This window comes from Anser anser, assembly GCF_964211835.1.
Source record: "Anser anser genome assembly, chromosome: 11".
Lineage (NCBI taxonomy): Eukaryota > Metazoa > Chordata > Aves > Anseriformes > Anatidae > Anser > Anser anser.
The window spans coordinates 19,514,129-19,535,507 of record NC_139732.1 but is presented as its reverse complement, the minus strand read 5'-3'; the positions used below and the strand labels follow the sequence as shown (position 1 = coordinate 19,535,507).

The window sequence follows — 21,379 nt, the reverse complement described above, 5'->3', positions numbered from 1 at the left end:
CTGTCTCAGCTCCAACAGGACAGTTATTTGTGGGCCGTGTGGTATCCTAGCAAAGAAACAGTGCAGCAGAGCCGCTGACATGGAGGCAGAAGTGACCCCCAGAAGCCACCATGTGTACAACATCTGCTGCATGGCCAGCCTGCGACGGCTCGAAGTGGGGAGAAATAGTACAGGGTGTGACCCAGGGGCCACTGCACAGCCCCATGCAGTTGTAAAGGGTTTGTATGCAACAGAAATACACGGCAGAACCATAGGAAGTGACATGCTGAGCAACACGTTGCAGTAAGTTACGCTCGTACTTGTGTAAGTCACGGCTTCACAGTCACGCATACGGCACACGTCGTCTGCAAGAGGGAAATCCATCGCAAATTAAACAATTCCTTCCATACCAGGAAACTGAAGCTGCCTTTTCTGATGTGTTGATAAAACAAACGTTAGTTCAGTTCTGTTCTAGTTACTGAGATAAGTATTTCTTAAATTGCAAATCCATGAACCGCCAGTGGTCAGTAACAGCCACGGGTAAATAAATGCTCCATAGCCACGTCCTGCTGGGTCCCACCCGGACTAGGACAGCACTAGAGGGAGAACATATTTCCCCACCACAACCTTTCCCCTGCTATACAATTGTGGTTGCCAAATGTCTTCTCTAGAAACGGGCAGCTTCTCAATCAGGCTATGCAGGGAGTGGCTGGGGACTGTGGTCAACCCTCGATTTCTAGGAGGTTTGCTCGTTTTTCCTGGAAATGGAAGGAAAAGTCCCCTTGACCCCACGCACTCTGCATCCGAGTCACCAGCCTTTCATCAAGCCAGCATATCCACAAGGCAGTACTTCTGCAGTGCTCACCAAACCTACTTCTCGTTCATGAAAGGACCAGACTTCTACTGAAATAACGGCAGGGGCTCCACTGCAATAAAAGGTAGGGTGCATACAAAGAAAAAACAAATGAAATTCTGAGCACCGCGAGCAGTCCCATGGTCCACTTCGCAAACACCAGGTTATCCTTATAGTTTAAAATGACGGAGGACAAGGCAGAATAGAGGGAAATGCCTGTTATAAGCAGAAGGCAGAAGAAGCAGCCCCGACATTTTGTAGCCAGTATCTACAAGTGTTTCCCTTGGATGATCTTAGAGCTATCAGGGCATCTAAAATGTCTCTCTGTATAGAACAATAGCAAGATGACTAAAAGAAGCCCAAGCATGGGTGAACACAGTCAGATCTAGCTCAGATCTGCTTCCCTCAGTTATTTGCATAGCTCTCTGCAGACCCACATAAGGAAGCACATGCTGTAGGCATTAATTTTAATACACTAATGAAATCTTGCATGTTAAACATCTGTGATTAAAACTCTTTGAAAAGGTACACTTCTCCCTTCTATCTATTTTGGTTTTGTACAATGGGTTGTGTTGGACCCAGGTGAACCGAGGGAAGGCAGATACAAGGTACTCTGCAATCTTAGTAGATGACATAAAAAACGACAGCACTGAGAACCTTCCTGGCCTCCACTACACCTGGAAAACACTCTGGTACAGGCAGCCCCTCTCTTTCCATCGCTGATCTTTCCCTTTCATTTAGAAGGAAACTCAGAGTTCTCACAAAATGGAAAACGTGGACAATTTGTATTTACTTTTTCTCTCAAAAGGTGCTGATGTACTAGACTCTTCAGACATTACAGGCTGAAAAGAAAGAAAAGACACCTCAAAGTCAATTAATCTGTGTTTGGTCCTACAGCGTGTTACATTTTACACATTCTAAGCAGAAACACAGATTGTACAACAGGATTTGAATTTCATTACATAGAGAAAAATCTACTGTCTTCAGCAAGTCTGATTAGCTTGGAGAAGTTCAACAGCTACCTTGTCCTCCTGAAAATGGAGATAGCATCCAAGAACTCCCTTGGCTTGAAGAACTCTTGGCAGCAAAGCTGTATAGGAAAGAAAGACTGGGCATGCACAGGTTACTTAACCCATCAGGACAACTCGGAGGAAGAAGTGTGTGCAGCCACTATTTGGTTGCTCCTTCCCCTCTTGCAGGTGGGCAGGGAGGACTGGCATGAACAGAAGAGCTGGTACTCAACGCTCCCTCTCCCCCTCAAGGGACAACAATGAGGTCCCCACGTGGTGTGTTTTGCACGGTCCGATTTGTAAAGCTAGAACAAAGCACCAGCTAAAATAAGACCCTGTGTTTGCAAGATTAAGAAGCGATGTAGCAGTGCTCCAAGCGCTGAAGTAAATCCCAAGCAAAAACAAAGTGACCAAGGCCCTCAGTTGCTCTGTTAAAGTCAGCGGACTCTGGGACATACATTAGCTGAAAATTTGGTTCCTCGATTTACTGTTCAAACTGCATACCCTTCCTAAAGGACACAGACAGCCTGTACTATTTCACTGGGAGGAAAATACAGAAGCTTCTCACTAGTTCCTTTTTGCAAGAAAATCCCTTCTGTACACGGTGACTCAAGTCTTTCAGAAGGTCAGAGTAAAATCTCCAGTACTCAGGCATCGCATGGTCTGAGCCACGCGATGGAGATGGGAGAGCATTTAATCCAGATTTCTTTGGCTTTGTACATCCTCACTTGTTACCAGGCCAAAGGCCTGGAACTAGGAGCTTTCTAAAGAAAGGTAGCTCCATTTTAACTTACTCATCTGGAGAAAGACATCTGCGCTGAGCAGGAAACAGCCATAATTTTAGCACCTCTTTCACCCTATTCTGATCATAAAGGCTGACAACTTTTAAAAGAAAGAAACCCTTCCATGGGTAATGCAATTCAGAATACATCGTACTGCCACACCGAGAGCTGTGGCATTGCCTAAACATTTCTGTCAGTATAGATAACCCTACATCTCCCTTGCAGGGATCCATTTATTCCAAAACAAAGGTTGGTTGGTTGTTTTGTTTGTTTGTTTTATTATTGTGAGGCTTAACTTAAATCCCTTCCCAAACTATATTAACCAAACGTGAAAATGGTCCTTGTAATAACCTCAGGGTTCATCCATACCAGGCACTGAGCAGAATCACCTCTTCCCGTTTGTACAGCTGTCTCCAGCGACTTGCACTTGCTGAACCATCCAGTTTTGAGTAGTACAGTAACTAGCAGCACAGGAACGTGGCCCCAGAGAACACGGTACAGATGGATACACTAATCATTTAACACGTCACTGTACATTAGATGTCTGTAAGGTATAAAAACCAACAGCAGTATGAAAGCTTAGCAGTTATAGATACAGTAAGCAGTTCTTGAGAAAATTAATATCTGCTGTCTTATTCCAAGCTAGACCCCACAAAGCATAAAAATAATTTAAGATAGTTGTGTCTGAAAGACACAAAGGTTGGTTTGTACCAACCTTACAGAAGAGCAGTACGTATCATCACTGTATCTGCAGGCACAAGCCACTGCTTGAGGATCTATGTAAAAAAATGTCACAACTCCAAAAACAACTCCCCATTTTAAAACAGCTCCCTTAAGAAAGTCTACCAACTACATTTGTGTGTTCCCCAACCAGCTTTCATTACAGTAAATGAAAGTTTTACTTCAGTGAACAGTATTATCAAAAAATAAATAAATCCTAACACCAGCATCCTGCATCTCTGCCTCACTTCAGGACGCCTCAGATTTTTCCCACTGCAAATAACACGAAGTACTTATTTTAGAGACCACACTACTCCACTGAAATCAATGCAGAAGTCTCCTTGATATCCATAATTGTAAAGCTGCAGGTGTCTTTCAGCAGTTGATGCTATCAATGTTTTTTTAAGATATTTACTCATTTCCTCGCAATCAAAAGAGCTTTGCACCCCTGCAGTGCAGTGCATTGACCAGCCTACACTACGAGCTGCTCTGGCTTAGAGGAATTTGAGAGCCCTTTACACACTTAACAGTTCAACAGCAAGAAATTCAGCATTATGATACCCCAAACTCACAACACTACACAGAGCAGGTAAGAGAGAGAGAGAGAGGAAAAAAAGGTTCTTATTTTCCAAATGAAAGGTATTAGGATACAACATAAAAATTGGTCTCCATTCTCTCTATTAGCTCTTCTTGCATCCCAAAACTTAAGAGCTCTCCTTGCTATCTGATTTAGGAACACAATCCCCCCAGCAGGTGCAAACATTCAGTTCTCTGCCTTCGCTAAAGAGCAGTTGCCAAACGAGTTAAAATTGCACACACGACGATCTTAACTCTCTCACCCATGATCAATATTAATTCTTATTGGACTGTAGCACATGGAAATAGCAACCATTAAGATCACATCACAAATATGTATTGAACAGCAATCTTCAGGATTAAAGCACAGAATATTAAGCAACAATATAATACCTGAGATCATAATACCATACCCTTTGCCACTAAATATATATTTTTCAAATGTGTAAGCATTCTTAGTTCTTAGTTTTCACAAAGTCAACAAAATCCACCAGTGAATATTTGGGATATTCATACACACATATACATACTCTCAAGTGAAAATGATTTTTCTCCCGTCACAAAGCTGGTAGCAATTTTTGAGCACAGCTCCGGGGAAATAAAAATTCTTATTCTCCTGTCACTGGTATTCAAGAAGCCCATCCATTTGATTACTAAATATGAAAAGTTCAAATCCATAATTTTTCCACTTTTCAAGCAAAAAGGAAGCCCGAGTGTCAGTCAAAAGGAGTAATAACAAAAATAAAAATAATAATAAAAAAAAAGATTTCCTTCCTCTTCAGTAGAAACACTGTCAGCAAGTTAAAGCTGCAGTGACTTTCATTTCAAGCAGATCAGATAGAAATTACCATGAATCAGAACAACACAACAGTTCACATCATATTCTGAAACAATGGCTGAAAATACGTCTTGTTTTGGGGAGGGTTCTTTGCTTTGTAAGACAACAGAACAATATTTTGCATATTCATGCTTTGGAGTCTGACATATTCTCATACTTAAAGTTTCCGTTAAATATTTCCATTAAATATTTCCACTTAAATATTCCTGAATTTAAAAACACTGCTAGAGTACTTGAATTTTCAGGGAGAGAGGCAGATGTCCTTTGGATAAATTGCAGGTCTATAGCTGAATTCCCTGTTCTGGCAACAGGTGCCTGTGTATCTGGAGGCAAGTCATTATCCTGCTGGATTACCCACGTATAAGAGTCAAATAAAATATTCACCATCTTTTAAAAGGGTCAAAATCTATACATAGAGCAAGCAATTTCATTATCAGTATGTATTCCTACACACACGCGGGATGCTTTGCTAAGACTCCAAGCCAAGCACTGAAAAAAGTTGACCCCAAAAGCTGGAATGCTCTGGAATACAGACTGTACAGCTTTAAGTTTAGCCACTTTGTGCAAGTGGCTGTGTTATAGTCTTTAACTACATGATCCCGTGTTATTTTTTGCTAGAGGACTCTGAGGCCTCATTAACCCAGCAAGTAGTCATTTTCTATTTTGCTTTAATCTCATTGTTCTGTGCGTCACCCCAGGCTTTATTTGTAACGTTTATTCAAGCCATGCTCTCACAACTGAATTACTCACCTCCACACAGGACTTTTTTTTGGCACACCTCATTCCGGGATCTGAGCATATCAGAACTAGGAACGTACTTGCATTCACACTCATCATTGTAGGAAGGGATAATTGCCCTAATTTTACACAAGTAACCAGGGCACAGCAAAAGGATGATCCACAGAACCTGTTAATTAGGGTGCCCTGGTCCAATTGCTTTTTCCCAGAACACTATGTATGACCACATTTTCACCACCTATTACAAAAACATTCTCCAGACAAGCAGTCTCTCATTCCATTACATTAGATTTCCTGTTGCAGGTCCAGTCTGTGCAAAGAACAAGACAGGAACCGGTGGAAATAGTAACAAATAGAAATTTAATGCTCCTAAGTAGCTTGAAGTGAAGTTGCACAGACAATTCAAAAATCAGGTATCTTCTCAGTGCTTGTCTTTGCAGCCTTACAGATCAATGCATTTTCAGCTTACTGTGGATTTATAACAACAACAAAAAAAACTTCTAAAAATCAATAGATGAACTCCATTCTCCTTCTCCTCAGTTTCTTTCATGACACGATGCAGATTTTTTTCCCCACTGAAATTCACATATGTCTGTCAAGCCCCCAGAAAAGTATCTGCTTATCCTCCACACCTGTGACCCCTTATTCCCCCCCACACTTAATTTAGCCTCAGTCTCCCTCATGTTCCTAACCCCTCTTCCTTCTCTCAGGCATCGATCAACTTATTTCTCACAGGAATCTTGGCCTCTGCTCATTAAGTTCTAGTCTCACCTCTGAGATTCCCTGTGCTGTACTTATTCCCCCACTACAATGTACTGGCTCAGCCTTTACTTCTTCACCTCAAAACTCCAAATTCTTATCACAATTTCAATTCCTAAATTCAACTCCAAGCTTCTCGTATTAGCTGAGGTCAACCAGTCAGCGTCAACTCAGACAGATTGTCCGATCTCTTCATAGAAGGCAAACACCATTTAGCAACTGCACAGAAAATCATGCCCACAAAAAAAGAGTTATCAAATGGTCATATGCAAGCCCTGTAATTACATTATAATAATGGGAGCTGTACAAGCCCCCAAAACTGCAGGCTGAACTTGGTTGACATCAGCCACGTTCAGTAAGAACTGAAAACTAGTTTCACTTTGCTCTTGTACCATGGCTTTTGCAGTGCTACGTAGCTTTAAATTCCCCTTCTATTTCCCCACCTAGTTATAAATAGCAGATTTTACCAGTTCAGATATCAACTAGACATTATCAACTGGGGACCTTCAAATGATCTCATATCTCACAGCTTCATCTTCCTAAGTCATTGGTACTTTCCAATAATGATCCTAAGTAATGATTTCTAACCTGAAACAACAATTTCCTTAAGAAAATGGAGCATTTACTTCAGTTTCCTTGTATTTGGGTGTTTTGATTTTGGGGAGAGAAGGACAAAAAAGTACTAATTGTTTGGATCTACGAGACATCTCAGTGCTTAATGATGGAAAACATTTCTTACTCAGTAACACAATTCATAGAACACAAGCACCGTCACATTCAAAGATGAAAACTGAGAGCAGGGTTTAAGGAAAAAGAACGTTAACCACATACAAGTGTTAGGTATCCAACTAAGGAGCTGAAGAAAATTCTTCACCTGCACTGCCCCAATTCACCATATTCTTGGCAAGTTACCAGACTATTTTCAGCCAAAAGCTTCATTATGTTAACAAAGGCTCATTACATCAATATTCAACAATTGCATTAATTTATTAAGTAACTCCAGGTTCAGGTACGCTTTGAAAATACTCACAGAAACCTTCAATCTTGTCAGCCGTCTTGCTCCATGCCACCTGCCTGGTTTCCATTATGACTTGTATAGTCCTCCTTTCTGGACTACTCTTCTTAAGACTGAATACTGTCATAACAGTTCCCAGCTCCAAGGTCCTTTTGATCTGGCTTTTCTCATACTCTGGCAGCACCCCATAGTCTATATTCTTTCTGGACATGTTTGTTTTTTTTTTATATCAAACTTTTATGGTTTTCAGTGTGCTGAAAAAGAAAGAAAAGGGAAAGAAAATCAGTATTTAAAACAGCATTTTTATTTCCTTATGATTATGTTTGTATAAATTAGAGGTACATAATAGCTTTAGGTAATAGACCGCCCATTTAAAGGCATGGCATATGCATGGTTAACATTAAGGATAAAATGGCAAGGATTCTGGTAAAGTAGGAACCGTCTTCACAAAGAGAGGTACCAGTGACACTTTGGAGACACTTTTTTAGTGCTGCACCATCTATTAAACATCGAGAGCCAGGTGGAGCTGCCACTGCTCAATTTCTCAGCAAGAACGATGCCCCTCTTCCAGCTGTACCGTGACACTAACTGCTCCTGCAGTCTTCTAACACAGCAGTACCCGGTGCTCCAGGATAAAATAAAGTGAGCTAAGTTCCATTTAGCCCAAATGCATAAAATCACATTCAAGAATATAATTCCGTGTATTCTCTTATGCAAGCACACATTCAGTTGCATAGATACACGCAGCATTACAAATACAGACTTCCACCTTTAAAATCTCAGCATTATGACATAGAAGTGTGTGACATAAGCATGAAGGGGAAAAAAATAAATAAATAAAAGGAGACCAGGAAGAAATAGCAAACAGAATTCTACCTGAATAATTGGACAAAAGAGCAATAACTACAAAGAATACAAAACCTAGAAGTGCCAGTAAAAACAATACCTAGGTCATAACAAAGAACTCCTTTAAGTCCCACAGTATTTAAGAATAAATAAAGACGACACTGGAAGCATGAAAACATTATGTATTCAAACTAAAGCAGAACTCCATTAAAAACCTCTTCTAAATGAGCAATATTCACCATCTCTGTAGCATTTTCTGACATGTTTTCTATCCCCTCTCCTAACAACAGAATAGTGTAAAAGCAATTATACTGCACAGATTGTTTTCATAACAGTTTATTTCACTCACCAAGACTCCAACTATTTTGCCGGTATAACCAGTGGCCAAGGAAGGTTTACTTCCTGGGACAGTTAAACAACTGGTGAACAGTTAGCCGAAAAGGGTACTTAGTATAATTACGAATAGAATCCGCCTCTGCCACATCTACCAGGTTTTCTGTAGTTAAGTGTATCACCAACACATTACACATGTAAACCAAGTGTAAGTCTAACACATCACATATTCTGTCTAAATGTACTTTAACAACAACAACAAAAAATACTTTGTAGCACTAGGAAGCAAAAAAAGAATCTCTGAAGTCTGCAAATAGCAAATACTGTTTTCCCCCCAGGAAAGAGTAACTGTTACTGGTAGATCCAGTGTAGAATAGACTCTCTTAAACAAAGTTCAAACCCTGATTATATTTATCTTGATTTGAAGACTTTAGGAGTCTCATAAGACATCAGAAAAAGTATCACTTCAAGCCTACTGAGATCCTTTCAAGTATCAGATCAGCTTTTACTTACCATTTTATAGGGAACTAAATATCATTAAGTCTTTGCTCATGCAGATTTTTTTCTAACTGACAGAGACAGAACTAGTTCTTTTCAGAAATCACCATTCTTATAAACGTTTCTTGATTGTTTTCAGGTATTTATAGACTTACGCCCGATAAAAACTTTATGAATTCTATGTTATGCTGAAGTTAAATCTTTAGCTCTGGAAACTGAGGGCAATTTACTTTCTGCAACTGTAAAAAAATATCTGGAAATCAATTTTGTCCTTAGTATTAACGATCAAGCTATCAATATGGAAAAAGAGGTTTGAAGCACAGCCAAAATCATCCTCCTCTCTCCCAACTCTTTTTTATATTCGTTATACTATCGCCAGAGAGTCAAAATGCTGTCTTTATGGTGAACTGCATAAAGTTTGTTGCTCTTCTTGCCCTGACTTATTACAGAAGCAACAATTTGCTGCTTGAAGAGATTTCCAAAATCTGAGGAGCCTCAAAAGCTCTGTAGCCAGGGTAGCTGTCGTCTTCATATTACACCAGGAAGAGCTGAGAAAAAATGCTGATGATTAAGGCCTAGCTGTCCAATGACAAGGTAACACCAGAAGCAGTAACATCAGCTTGCGTAAACTCTTACAGCACATGACCTATATGAGAATTTAAACCAGGTGACTGTCTTGTTTAGAACAGTAAAGAAAATGAAGCAAAAATATAAGCAAATACAAGTACTGAAAGAAATCTTGGCAATGTCTAAGGCATGTCAGCTTATGCACTTTTAAAACTCCATGGCTATGCCTCTCCTAACAGAGTCTGTTTTTCCTCACCGGTATTTGCATGCACACACTCAGAACACACCTTGGCACTAAACGGGCAAAAGAGAGACGTGCATGCAGCAACTCTCCTAAATATTAGCAAGTTTCCGTGCTTTGGTCCCACCCACATCGAACAGCTAATTACAAGCTTGATTACTCCTCAGCAAGCTTATTTACAAACAGAGTGCCCTGGAACCTGCTCTTTCATCCATGCACAAAGAAGGAAGTGATATCATTTTCGCCCAAGATACCATTTTCGCCCATTTTCCTGCCAATCTTTCCCCTTAACCTCATCCCTGAGCTGGACAGGTTTACGTGGCCAGCTGAACTTCCCTGCAGCAGGCACACTGAGCCACCAGACACAGCATCCCCTTGGGCTCTCTTCCTCTCCCCTCAGTCCACTACTCTCCATCACAAGCAGTTTCAGTTTCCGTGTTGATAACTAATTTGACCATGCCACTTCTCGCTTCCCCTTCGTAACTTCTTCCAGCCCTCCTCCCCCTCGCCCCATGTCACGGGCTCCTGACATGCTCTTCACTCTCTTTTCTGCTCTTTCTCATTAATACCACAAAGCTGTCTTTCAACATCGTGTCACCAACTGCTTTCAGTCCCATCTGTCAGACTTTGAAGCTGCCCCGTGCAATCTTTCCAATCCCTTTTTAAATTCTACCACTTCAGTAAACATTTTTTTTTTTTCAAGCTAACAGAAAAGCAAACAACAGTCCCTTCTTACCTGCAGGGTGGCCTCTTCTGCATTGCCCACACTGAACCTGAAGTTCCTCTGCAGCAGGAACTGTGCCTTACTCCATGTTTTACAAAGCACTGTACAGGTTATATCATGTTTAACATCTATGAGCTTGTTACTGTATCAGAAAAGGGTACTCTGTTTTCCTACTGGTACTGAAAAATATATATATACACACACATCAATCCTACAACTGAGAACTCTGGACAACTTTTAAGGGTTGTAAGCAATGGTGTATTTTAGTCAGGATGTAACGGATCCTTTTTGACCCCCTGGGACCAGTCAGATTATCATTGAAATTATCACAGCCTTGCATCTCACAAGATAGCCACAGTCATCTTGTCTTACATTTGTTTTTTCTGTTATTACAATGACTTGTAAATACAGAAGTGCAAGGAGCAAAAAATAAAGTTAAAAATCTTGGAACGGTGCCTGATTTTCAAAAAAGAGAAAGCGAATAAAAGAAGCCTAGTGTTCTCATTTTGCTCCCTCATTAAGAATTGTAGTGAAACAAACATGTTATGATTGGAACGACATTTAAGCACTTCAGTAATACTGCACAGCAACAATAAAACAACTTGTAAAAGGATAATTTTTTTCAGGAGCATATAACAAAACATACATCTGCTGTGCCTTTTGCAGTACAAGGTGTAGCTGTAAAACGAAGCATACCTTACAGCAACATGAAAAAGAATTTCTAAATATAACTACTTAATAAAAGGCGATGAAGCATTTTTGAGAGATTAGTCCCTTAGTGCAAAGGAACTGCCTTTCAGAGGTGGCTTCTAAAACAGTTTCCGCTGAATATAATATACTGGACTTCCCCTTTTAAAGTAGCTCTTCCTTCTTAAAAGAGAGTGAATGCTGTTTTTAGTCTACCTTAAATTCTAAGCCAGGTTTTTAACTTACTGTGAAACAATACTGCAGCTGAGGATACCTACTTCATCAGTAAACAGGTGGAAAAAATATCATAGTATTTCATCAGCCTATGTGACCATTCCTGTATTGTTTCAGCTACCTGTTACAGTTTGGGAGTAACTTAGAAGGAACACCACAGGAAGCTTCCTAGCAGTGAAACACACCAGACCTCCCAGAAGAGCTCAAGGAAGCCCTTCATAGCCTTTTCAGTATTGAGAGTCTTCTTAGACCCACACATGGGTGCCCCTCAGCCTTCTTACACTCATCACTGCACAAATATTTGAATCTACAATATTTCTGTCCGTTCACTCAGCAGAACTCCATTATAACCCTCATCAAAACAGTATTTGGACGCCTCTACACCTGAGGAGTATGAGCTACAGGACACCTTTGTGTGAAATAAAAGCACTACTGCTCTTCTACAGGAGAACTACTGAAGCCTAAAGTAGGGAGGTCCAGCATTATTCAAATGATTCAACGAGTGATCCAGTAATCACGTAAACATAACTGTAGTTTAGACACAGACACGTAACTTCACTTTTGACTGTAGGCACCACAGGTGTGAAAATGTTGGTATCCTGTATGCCATGCAGAATTGGGCCCGTTTGTTACTTTTTGTGTTGTGACACAGGAGCGATTTCTACATTGCCTTTTACCAAAGAACCTGAACACTTTGAACTAAAGTTGGAAAGGCTCATTGCAAGGAAACAAGCGAACACAGACATGGAAAATTACCAATTTAGTCCATCCTCAAAGCTGCATATTTAGTTTTACTTCATTACAGTACTCCTGAATCTCAAAAGCAAACCCTTTCTGAAGACCATCTACAGTTCTCACCTAGCAGACATCTGATAGAACAGGGAAAGAGAGGAAAAACCGAGAAAAAGTCAAATCACAAAGGTATAGGTTGGCAAAGAACATCTCGGATGAGCACTGCTGAAGCCCCACTCTTGACTTCAGCCACAGGACAGAGCAGGTGCCTTCCCTGCTCCAGGTCAACCAAGAAGTGCAATCTGAAGGTGGACTCGGGTCAATTGCTGTTTTTCCCCACCGAAGCCTCCATTTATACGAGACCTGCTGCATCCTCTGCCCCTCGCTCTGCCTTCAGGTGCATTTCGGACACCGCCTCCCCACGGCACCGCCAGCACGGGTACCCACGGCTCCAACAATTAATAGCGATCAACGCACGGCTCTTCGCTGGGGGGCTTCCCTCCTCACCCCTGGACCCCCTGTCAGACACCCGCCGCGGCTGAGAAGGTTTCCTTCCCTCCTTCCCCAGCCAGCCTGCGGCAGGCAGCGCCCAGCCGCAAGGTGCAGGCAGGCAGTGTCCCCTCTGCCAGCCTCCCCTCGCCCCCTTCGCCCCGAAGCCGTCCCCCTGCCCTCGCCCACCTCCTCTCCGCCCTCCTCTCCCCTCCCCGCGGCCGCCCGCCCCCTCACCTGCCGCGGGGAGCAGCCCCCCACCACCGGTACCACCGCGGCCGCCCTGCCCACCCCGAGCCCTCACCTGCTCGAGGGGCCGGTGGCTGTCCGGGAGGTGGCGGTGCCGGTGTCGCCGCGCCCCGCCGGGGCTCCCACTTCTGCTTCTGCCCGAACCGGGAAGAGGCGGGGCGCCGCCGGCCACCTACTGGCGTACAGCCCCTCAGGGCGTCCCCTGCCTGCCTGAGGAGGAGAGGGGGCTCGGTCCCGTCCCTCCTCGCCCCTCGTGCTTCCACCTCCCCCGGGGACCAGCTCCCCGCTGCCGCCTCCCCTCAGAGCCGTTCCCGTGTCCCCCCTCACCCTGGGGCTGCAGAGGGCCGCCGCGTCCCCATGCGAGGCCTTGTTGCCGAAGCCCGTGTGAGAAGCAGGTGCTTGTGTGCCTTAGGTGATCATTAACCTGTCACAGTTTTCATTAAATGCGAAAAGCTCCGTACAATTCCTGCTCGCGACGATCTTTCGGGCCTGTGGTAGCAGGAAGCCGCAGAAGCAGGGATATGAAGTTGACGTACTCGGCTGCTCCGGGGAGGAAATTTCACTCGCTCAGCTGAGAAGCGCTACATGATTGAACAGTAGCTTGAGCGGGTGGGTTTACATCAAAGACAAATGGAAAAGTCTTAAAAACCGTGACAGGGATTATATTTTCAAGTTAAAATTCACTTAATGGGATCCACTACCGCGCACATTTTATGACAACTTCAGCTTATGACCTGAAATACCAAAAATATTTCCCAGTTTGGGACTCAGAAGAGTAGGAATAGAAGATGACATACTGTTTTCAGGTCATGTCTAGATACTGCCATGAAATTTGATGTATCAGTCTTGTCCCAGAGCTATTTCAGAGAACTGGTGAAAAATCCTACATCTGTAGGCAGAATCTCAAAGTCATCACAGAGAACTAGTCATACCGTGTTTTTTAGTCAAGACTAAACAAAAAAAAAAAATGTCTAGAAAGCAAAACTAGAGATGGCACAGTGTTTGCAAGGAACAGATCTTCCCATGCAGAGGAAGTTGTGGACAATTCTGGAAGGGCCACTCCATGTTGCTGTGGCAAAATCCATAATACACATGCTGCTTTCCAAACACAGGTTTAGTCTATTAGAGAGAGCTCTTCACCTGGTGTCCTTCCAACCCTGGCAGCTGGCACAAAGGAGTGAAAAGGACATGCCTCTTAGCAGTCAGACCTGGAATCTGATCTAATCTACTGACAAGAGAAATGTTTTCAAGATTTTCTGTCAGCTTCATAAATGGTTGAACAGTAGTCAAACACTATCTTATTCAGTCAAACACTTATTAATAATTCCACCCTATGCATGCCAAAGCTACTGAAGCAATCTAATATCTGGAATGGGGTATCAACAAGAAATTCCACAACACCAAGAGCAATACTACCAAATTGCCTAGCTCAGAAAGAGAAAAAAAAATGCTTCTTGTATCCAGCAAAAGCTGTAAGGAGCAATTCAGGAAACTCTTCCCAAAGGCAAGCTAACAAACCCTTACCAGAGTTAAAAGCATCAGAAGATTTCAAATGAGTATGACTCAGGACCAGAAACTGAAGAATGCATTTGAAACACCACCACCACAAAAGGGGAAAAAAAAAAAAAAAAAGTAAAACCTGGTATCTGTGAAAGGATCATTTTAAATGCAAAATAAAAATATGACAATTATAATCTTGCCATTGTTCATTGTTTCATTAACCACCTTGATAAAGACTCTTTAGATTTTTCCAGGTGCTAAACCTAGGAAATGTTTCTTTATAATGTGTGATGTAGTTAAAAGTTCACAGAACATCTTACAGGAGACATGATACTAAAAGAATGAGAATAGCAGAATATGTATCAATCACATCAACATGTCTCCCATAGTTTGCTTTTAATCTCTTTATCATTAAAACCTTCAGTGTTTTATATTGAAGCTGCCTTTGAAATTATATGAATGGCGACAGAATGCTAGCATCAAGTGGCCAACTTCCCCAGCTGCAAAAGCTGAATACCAGAACATTCGTACGACCCAAGCCACAAGGCACATACACCACAGAGAGCTACAGGGTGCAGGTGATCCCAGGCATTTTACAAGCAGGAGATAACAGAGTTCTTTGAATCCCATCTGTCAGATGCAGTGTTAATCTGGATACATTGGCAGTGAATCTGTTTCAGCAAATATCAGCCTCAGCAATCCCTCCTGCTACTGCTTCACTAGTACCAAGTCTCCTCACCAGTCATATGGCATAGCTGCAGCAGAGGAACCACCCTTGAGCAACCCACAAGCCACAAAGGCACGGAGTTGACCATCTTTATGATATTCAGAGTCTTTGCTGCAGAAGTTAAGCAGGGCTGCAAAACATACCAGACTTAGGTCTAGACATACTTCGGTGTGGTTGAGCCTCAGTGGTGCCCTGAAAGACTAAAACCTACTAATTCACAACATTTCTGGCACAACCTTAGGCTTCACTGATAAAACTCTCTTGAAGCTGGAGAGTCGTGAGACAGCGAAAGGAAATATGTATGTGGAAGAAAATCAGCTTCAGTGGAGATCGTAACACTGAATTCCAAAAATTGCTGGTTGCAACAAAATCTTAGACATATAGATGGGATAACCAATCCTTAAAAAAAAAAAAAAAGTGTGACTCAGAAATATCAGCTATTGCTCAGCACATCCAGTACACCAGAAGAGTACTCAGATGCCCTCACAATCACAACAGAAGATTCAAAGTTACTGTCAGAATCAGCAGCTCCTGCCATCCAACTTTCAAACCTTGAAAGTGGGACTTCCCAAGCAGACAACAGAATTCCCTGCAAAGAGTATGGACCTCACAGTCACAGGTAATTATCAGGTGGCATGGTCAGTCCTCCTTTTTTGTATCAAAAAAACTTGTTTATATATGTGGGCTGGGAAGAGTTGTGGGAAAATTTGTCCTTTCATTTGAGGAATCTGGCCCCAGAAAAGCCTGTGCGTTTAAAGGTTAACCACTAGAATATTTTTTTCTTTTTTTTTTAGCTTAACTTTCTTTTGATAATTTAAAAAGGTTCTTCGTATTGTTAAATAGAATCAAAATTCATACTGTAATATCCAAAGAGAGTTCTCAGTTGGGAGTACATTTTTATATGTCAGTCATAAATCCCCCAAAAAAGGGCATTTATAGGCTTGACATTGACACTTTCTTAATTACAGCTTCAACCCTGTCTTATTGTCATATTTGGTAATGAAGTGTTGATTACTTCCCTGAAGAATAAACAAGGCACAAAAGAGGATCACAGGCCTGGCAAGACAGCCTCATGGATAGAATAAATAACGGTCACAAAACTGGTGCCATTTCCTCACAGGAGCTACAAAGAAAATAAAGCTTTTGTGTAGAGGATAAAATTTGAATAGCTTTATCCCATCAGTCTCCACTTGTAAGAAATATTGAAGAGTCATTGGGCATGAGGAACAAATATTTTAGAGACCGTCACTGATAGAGTATCTAGTCTAAGTATTTGCTCACCATCAGAGTACTCGAACTCCTTCACAGGAGTGCATAGCCTCAGCTAGAATTTCTGGTTTGAGCTGCAAAAACTATAAGCAGAGGTTTCATAGAGAAAAGTTATTTTTCAAGCTTTTCTTTTATGAACTTTTCCTCTGCAGGACTCTGAAACAGACTCTAAACCTGTTGCCAAGAGAACTTGCACACTACTGTATCAGGATTACACGTCAACCCAGTTTCCTATCGGAAAGCAAGTGTCGATTTGTGAGGGGAGAAATCTGTGATCACTAAGGACTGGCTGAAGTCAGTTCCTGTTGGTGGAGTGGCATTAACGCTGCAGAACTGCTTAACTGCTTCTTGGATAGATTTACGAGAGGGCGCGCACACGCACGTCCACACAAACTGTTTGGCTGCTGGGATTCTAGGGCCCAGTGAGTGCATAGGACGTGTTGTTCTTTTACAGCTCCTCTTCGTAAACTCATTTATTTTGTCAAAGTTTTTCCCTGGCCATAGAAAATGACGTTGTTTAAGTACGGGGCCTAGTAACCAAGGCTAGTCCTAGACTGGAGGTTGCTTGCAGTGGCCTAGCAGCCATAGCCCAGCTGGCCAATTCTAGAACCTTCAGCTATGCCAGGAAGCCTCGATCAAGTTGTAATCATCACCTTTAGTGTCTCAAAGTGCCTTTGTAGCATGAATCCGACCTCTGAGAATATTGTCCAGCTGCAGCAGCACAACTCAAGCAACGAACTTTCCAGAGGAGCCAGCCTCAAACGTGTTCATGCCATCTGACAATAAAACAGCCTCAGCACATCTTCCCAACATAGCGGAGTTTGGACTCCTTGCAAAGTGCATTTCTTATTAAAAAAAAAAAAAAAAAGTGTTCTAGTGTTTACTTGGCTCCATTCTTATCATATTTTCTTTTTAATCGTGGTAAATTACTTGTCACAATCACAATATTTAAAGTAAATATTGATTTAAAATAAACTAAAGTAGCTAACAGAAAAGCTGACCTGAAGGAAGGGAGGCTGTGCTTGTAAGTGGCTGGCCTGTTGCCTGCTGTGATGTTTGCCTGAGTCCTAAAACATTCAACTACTTCTCACTTAACTCACCTGGTCCCTTGTTATTTGCAAGCACCGTGTTTAAAAAAAATCAAAGAATTACTGTCCTAAAAACTTGATAGAATAATACCCCTTGTCATTTCTGAAACAATTTTCATTTATACGTGTCAAAACAAATTTAAAAAGGAATAGAAATCATCATTTCACATTTTCAAAGGAATCGAGGCCCACCCGGAGAGTGAGGAAGTTTGCCAGAGATCTCACAGCAGCAGCAAGCCTAGGGCAGAACATCTTCCAGGTTTAATACTGGTGACCTGTCTTAGGAATGCTATTTCCTCACAGCTAAACTAGATATTCCAGAAAAAAAAAAAAAAAAAAACAAACCTTTTCATTTCTCAGAACGACTTTTTTTTAAAAAAGTTTCAGTTTAGCAGAAACTCTTGTCATGTGATTTGGGATGATCAATCAAAAACTAAAAATAGATGTGAGAACATGTGAATTAAATGTGGTTTTTCTATACACATATTAGCTAGCTAACTGTTCACTCAGTGTCTTGGACTGGTTTTGCCAGCTGTGCATAACACCAGTGTATTTATAGGGCCTGCAGTTACACCTTCAGATGAAACATGAAGTACTACAGTCAGTGTGTCCACAGCAGCACAATGCCAGCAGCTCTTCACCAGCACCGCTGAGAGCGAGCAATTCTGCCTTACCAAGGCCACAGCTGAAAAGCTGCAGGAGGCTCTGCAGGGAACCAGGTAAACTTTCCGTCTATGCTTTTAAGCCAATCAAATGAAAATCCTTCAGAAAAAGAATGCGACTGCAGGTGAAAAACAACAACAAAAAGCATTTGGCAATATTTTTCAACGAAGTGAGTTGCCGCTCAGCAAGAAAAAGTCCAGACCTTCCCTCTAGTTATCTTTCAGCCTTTCATTTTTTCCCCACCGCAAAGCAGCACCACAGGTGAGCTCAGGAGAGGAAAGCGCTCTGTTACCATGTGCTCTAGCCTCCTGCTCTCACTCGTCATCCCTTCAAGCTCAGAGAGGTGGAAAAGCACAACTTCAGGCAGGCTGGGCACGGCGATGAGCAAGGCTAGACTGGAGCATTTCACTCCTGCTCTGAACTGAAGTCACAGGCGCCGTGGTGGGACCATACAGCGTGCTGTGACGACGGGAGGAACAAACCGAGCACTGCTGCAACGTGCTCTCTCACTGATCACTTCCCATTTTCCTCTCATTCTGCTAAACACTTCTTAACATTGGCTTAGCTGCTATGGGTGGAAGTTCTTCTGGGACCATTAGACAGATGCAGCCCCGGTCTTTTTCTACTCTACACATGGCTGATTGCAGGGATTTATTACAGTCTGAGGCCTTCCCTCCAGGCACACAGGAAGGGAGGAGAAGTTTCTTGCATCAGTGCTCACTCATGCAAAGATCAGCTTTAATCCGTCACACGCTGCATTAGAAAAGTTTAGAAAAGCTCTCTGGCTAACCAGAGCATTAGAATTAACCGAGGACAGAGCGAGCACGCTGGTCCTATTTACAGATAAGCATGCAATCATGTAAAACACACATCAAAATTTCACTGAAATGAAAATACGATTGAAAAACTAATGAGGTACTTGAGAGGTTTTTTTCTGAATAGGGGTAGGATGAGAGATACTCTTCTGGGATATGCACTGCAGGCGCCTGTGCCTTGGAAGAGAGTCCATCTGGTGTATCTCTGTGATCAGCATGTTTGCATAGAATGCAAATCGTGACTGCAACTGCTGTTATCTTTATGCACTGTAGTTACAACTGAATGAGTCACATAAAAGGGTCAAAACCTTCTGTTCTACTTTTTATGATAAACATCTTTTTAACATACAGCGTTAGAGATCCTGTGCGTCAACAGATCAAGGTAGGAGTTGGTATGAGTGAGGTATGACAAACCCTGGCATAGGGGGGCCAGTCTTATTAACATATTTGTTAACAATTTAAAAAATGGGGTAAACAAAGGAGAAAATACAGATATGTCTATTAACTACTAAAAGCCTGAATAAATTAGAAATTCAGGGTAGGCTGCTTAAGTTTTCTTATTTCTCAAGCTGCCCTCGAGCCTGCAGAACAAACCAGAGTAGCTGTGTTAGGGTCTGCTGTGTACTCTGCTCCCAGGCTGGCAGGTGGCAAAGATGTGATACTACAGCCTGTGCAAATTTGCTGGGGCCCATGTTCTGTTATAATGGTCTCCTGAGTACCCGTGCTGAGTAAATTTAACTTTGCATCTTCAGAAGAACCTCTGTTTACAAAGGATCAATTTTTCAGAAATTCACACTGATATCATCACATGACATGCTCCATTTCTCAAATATAAGTTTTCATACGTAGGTAGAGTCATAGTATTTTACTTATTTTAAAAACTTTGTATAAGACACTTTGCACGTCTCCCACCGGATTTCATTTGTGCTACAAAATTCAGATACTTCACAATACCTTTGTAAGTACCAGCTACCAAAACTTCCTCAGTTAACAACATTTGACTGAAAATCTGAATTTAAACTTTGTGTAAACCCTCTTAAGAACAAACATTAGATTTGAACTTTTCCAACAGAGAGAAAAACATGAAAAAAATAAACAACCTTCAAGGGAAAATTTCTCTCATTTATTAGGAGACAAATCTAGAATAAATGAAGAATCTAAGAATGTGAATTTGTAGATGCTTATTTAGCCTGATCTCCAAATTGGAATGAATTAAAAACAGCTCGGTTATTTTCCAGCCTTAGAAATTTCACACACGCATAGATTGATTCCTCCACTTTCTTTCCTTAGACTGGACTAGTAATTTTAAGATACCACTCCCTCTTTCAAGGAAAATGTCTTTTACATTTCCTGTATGATTAAGACAGTCCTTTTATTCTGGAGGTAAGATACAAAAAAAATTTACATGAGGGAAGGCAAAAACTAGAACACAGAGGGCTCTGCCAGGTAATTTAAACCCAACTGTCTTCACTCCAGAACCTTTCTGCCACACATCAGGAATTATTTGACCCGTTTACTGTGAAGGATATCTGCCTTGCTGAGTCTCAGAGGCCGCAATACAGAGCTTACCTTTAATCCTGCGCAGAATAATGAATGATATACTGCTGAGATTAGCTAGGCAGTGTCAAACGGAGGTTTCTTCCTCTTTGTGCTCTGATTCCACCTGGGTAAAAGCTTACTGTTAAGACCCCTTAAGCACACAAAATCTCACCAGCCTGAGCTTTTTGTTTAATATAAAATTAAATAAATAATAACAATTAAAAAAAAAAAAACTGTCACCTGTGATGACAGTCTCTTCTCCTTCGGAAGGGCAGATTTTGTTATGGCTGTTGCTAGCAGAAAAAAAATAAGTAGAAAAGAAAAAGGAAGTTATACGAAGGAAAGTGGAACACATGAAGTGTGTCACTTTTCACCAGCAAGACTCTCTCCTCTTTCACCATCTTTATGAGCTGAGCTCTTTCATGATGGGTCACTACCATCACACATTAATAACACATTAATAATGCCCCCGCCTGCAATAAATGCAACAGTTGTTACAGTTTTTGTTTTGTCTCAGGTAAATTTTGAATTCTTTGCTCTCTGGTTTCTAAGCCTTTGGGATGCCCTCTCTTCCTGTTTTTAAAATTTGTCTGCAACCAAGACACAATTTACTTTTTTAAGAAACGTTGAGAGTTTCACAGACCCTAGCAATCCCAACAACTGGGCTTTAGGTAAAATATTTAATACCTTTAATCCTTAGAAAAACACACAAAAATTGAAAGCACTCATTTCTGGTTTGAGATATGCTGCCTGGAAACAAATGGTTTACACGTGGAACACAGGATTTTAAGATTAGACCAGAAGACAACTCCTAGCTTGTTACCCCAGTGGGAAATAGATTAAAATAGGATGGAAATAGATTATCAGTCAATGCTTGAAATTTTTGACTATTTTTTATTCCATTGAAA

General features: G+C 41.5%; 1 protein-coding gene across 6 annotated transcripts in view; it reads right to left on the bottom strand.

Moving 5' to 3' along the window:
* PLCG2 (phospholipase C gamma 2) overlaps positions 1 to 20,746 on the bottom strand; it is a 70,328-nt gene extending 49,582 nt beyond the window's left edge. The window contains exons 1-3 of one of the 6 annotated variants that reach the window (XM_083851654.1): positions 20,712 to 20,746; positions 20,502 to 20,595; positions 7,286 to 7,524 (exon numbers count right to left, since the gene is read on the bottom strand). In XM_083851654.1, coding sequence (XP_083707780.1) covers positions 7,286 to 7,481 — 196 coding nt within the window. In that variant the 5' untranslated portion in view covers positions 7,482 to 7,524; positions 20,502 to 20,595; positions 20,712 to 20,746. Of the gene's footprint in view, positions 1 to 7,285; positions 7,525 to 10,491; positions 11,124 to 12,495; positions 12,741 to 12,858; positions 13,122 to 20,501; positions 20,670 to 20,711 lie in introns of those variants that run through there. The other 5 variants (XM_083851656.1, XM_083851655.1, XM_083851657.1 and 2 more) reach the window with 5 other exon arrangements.
* Positions 20,747 to 21,379: the final 633 nt, after the last annotated feature.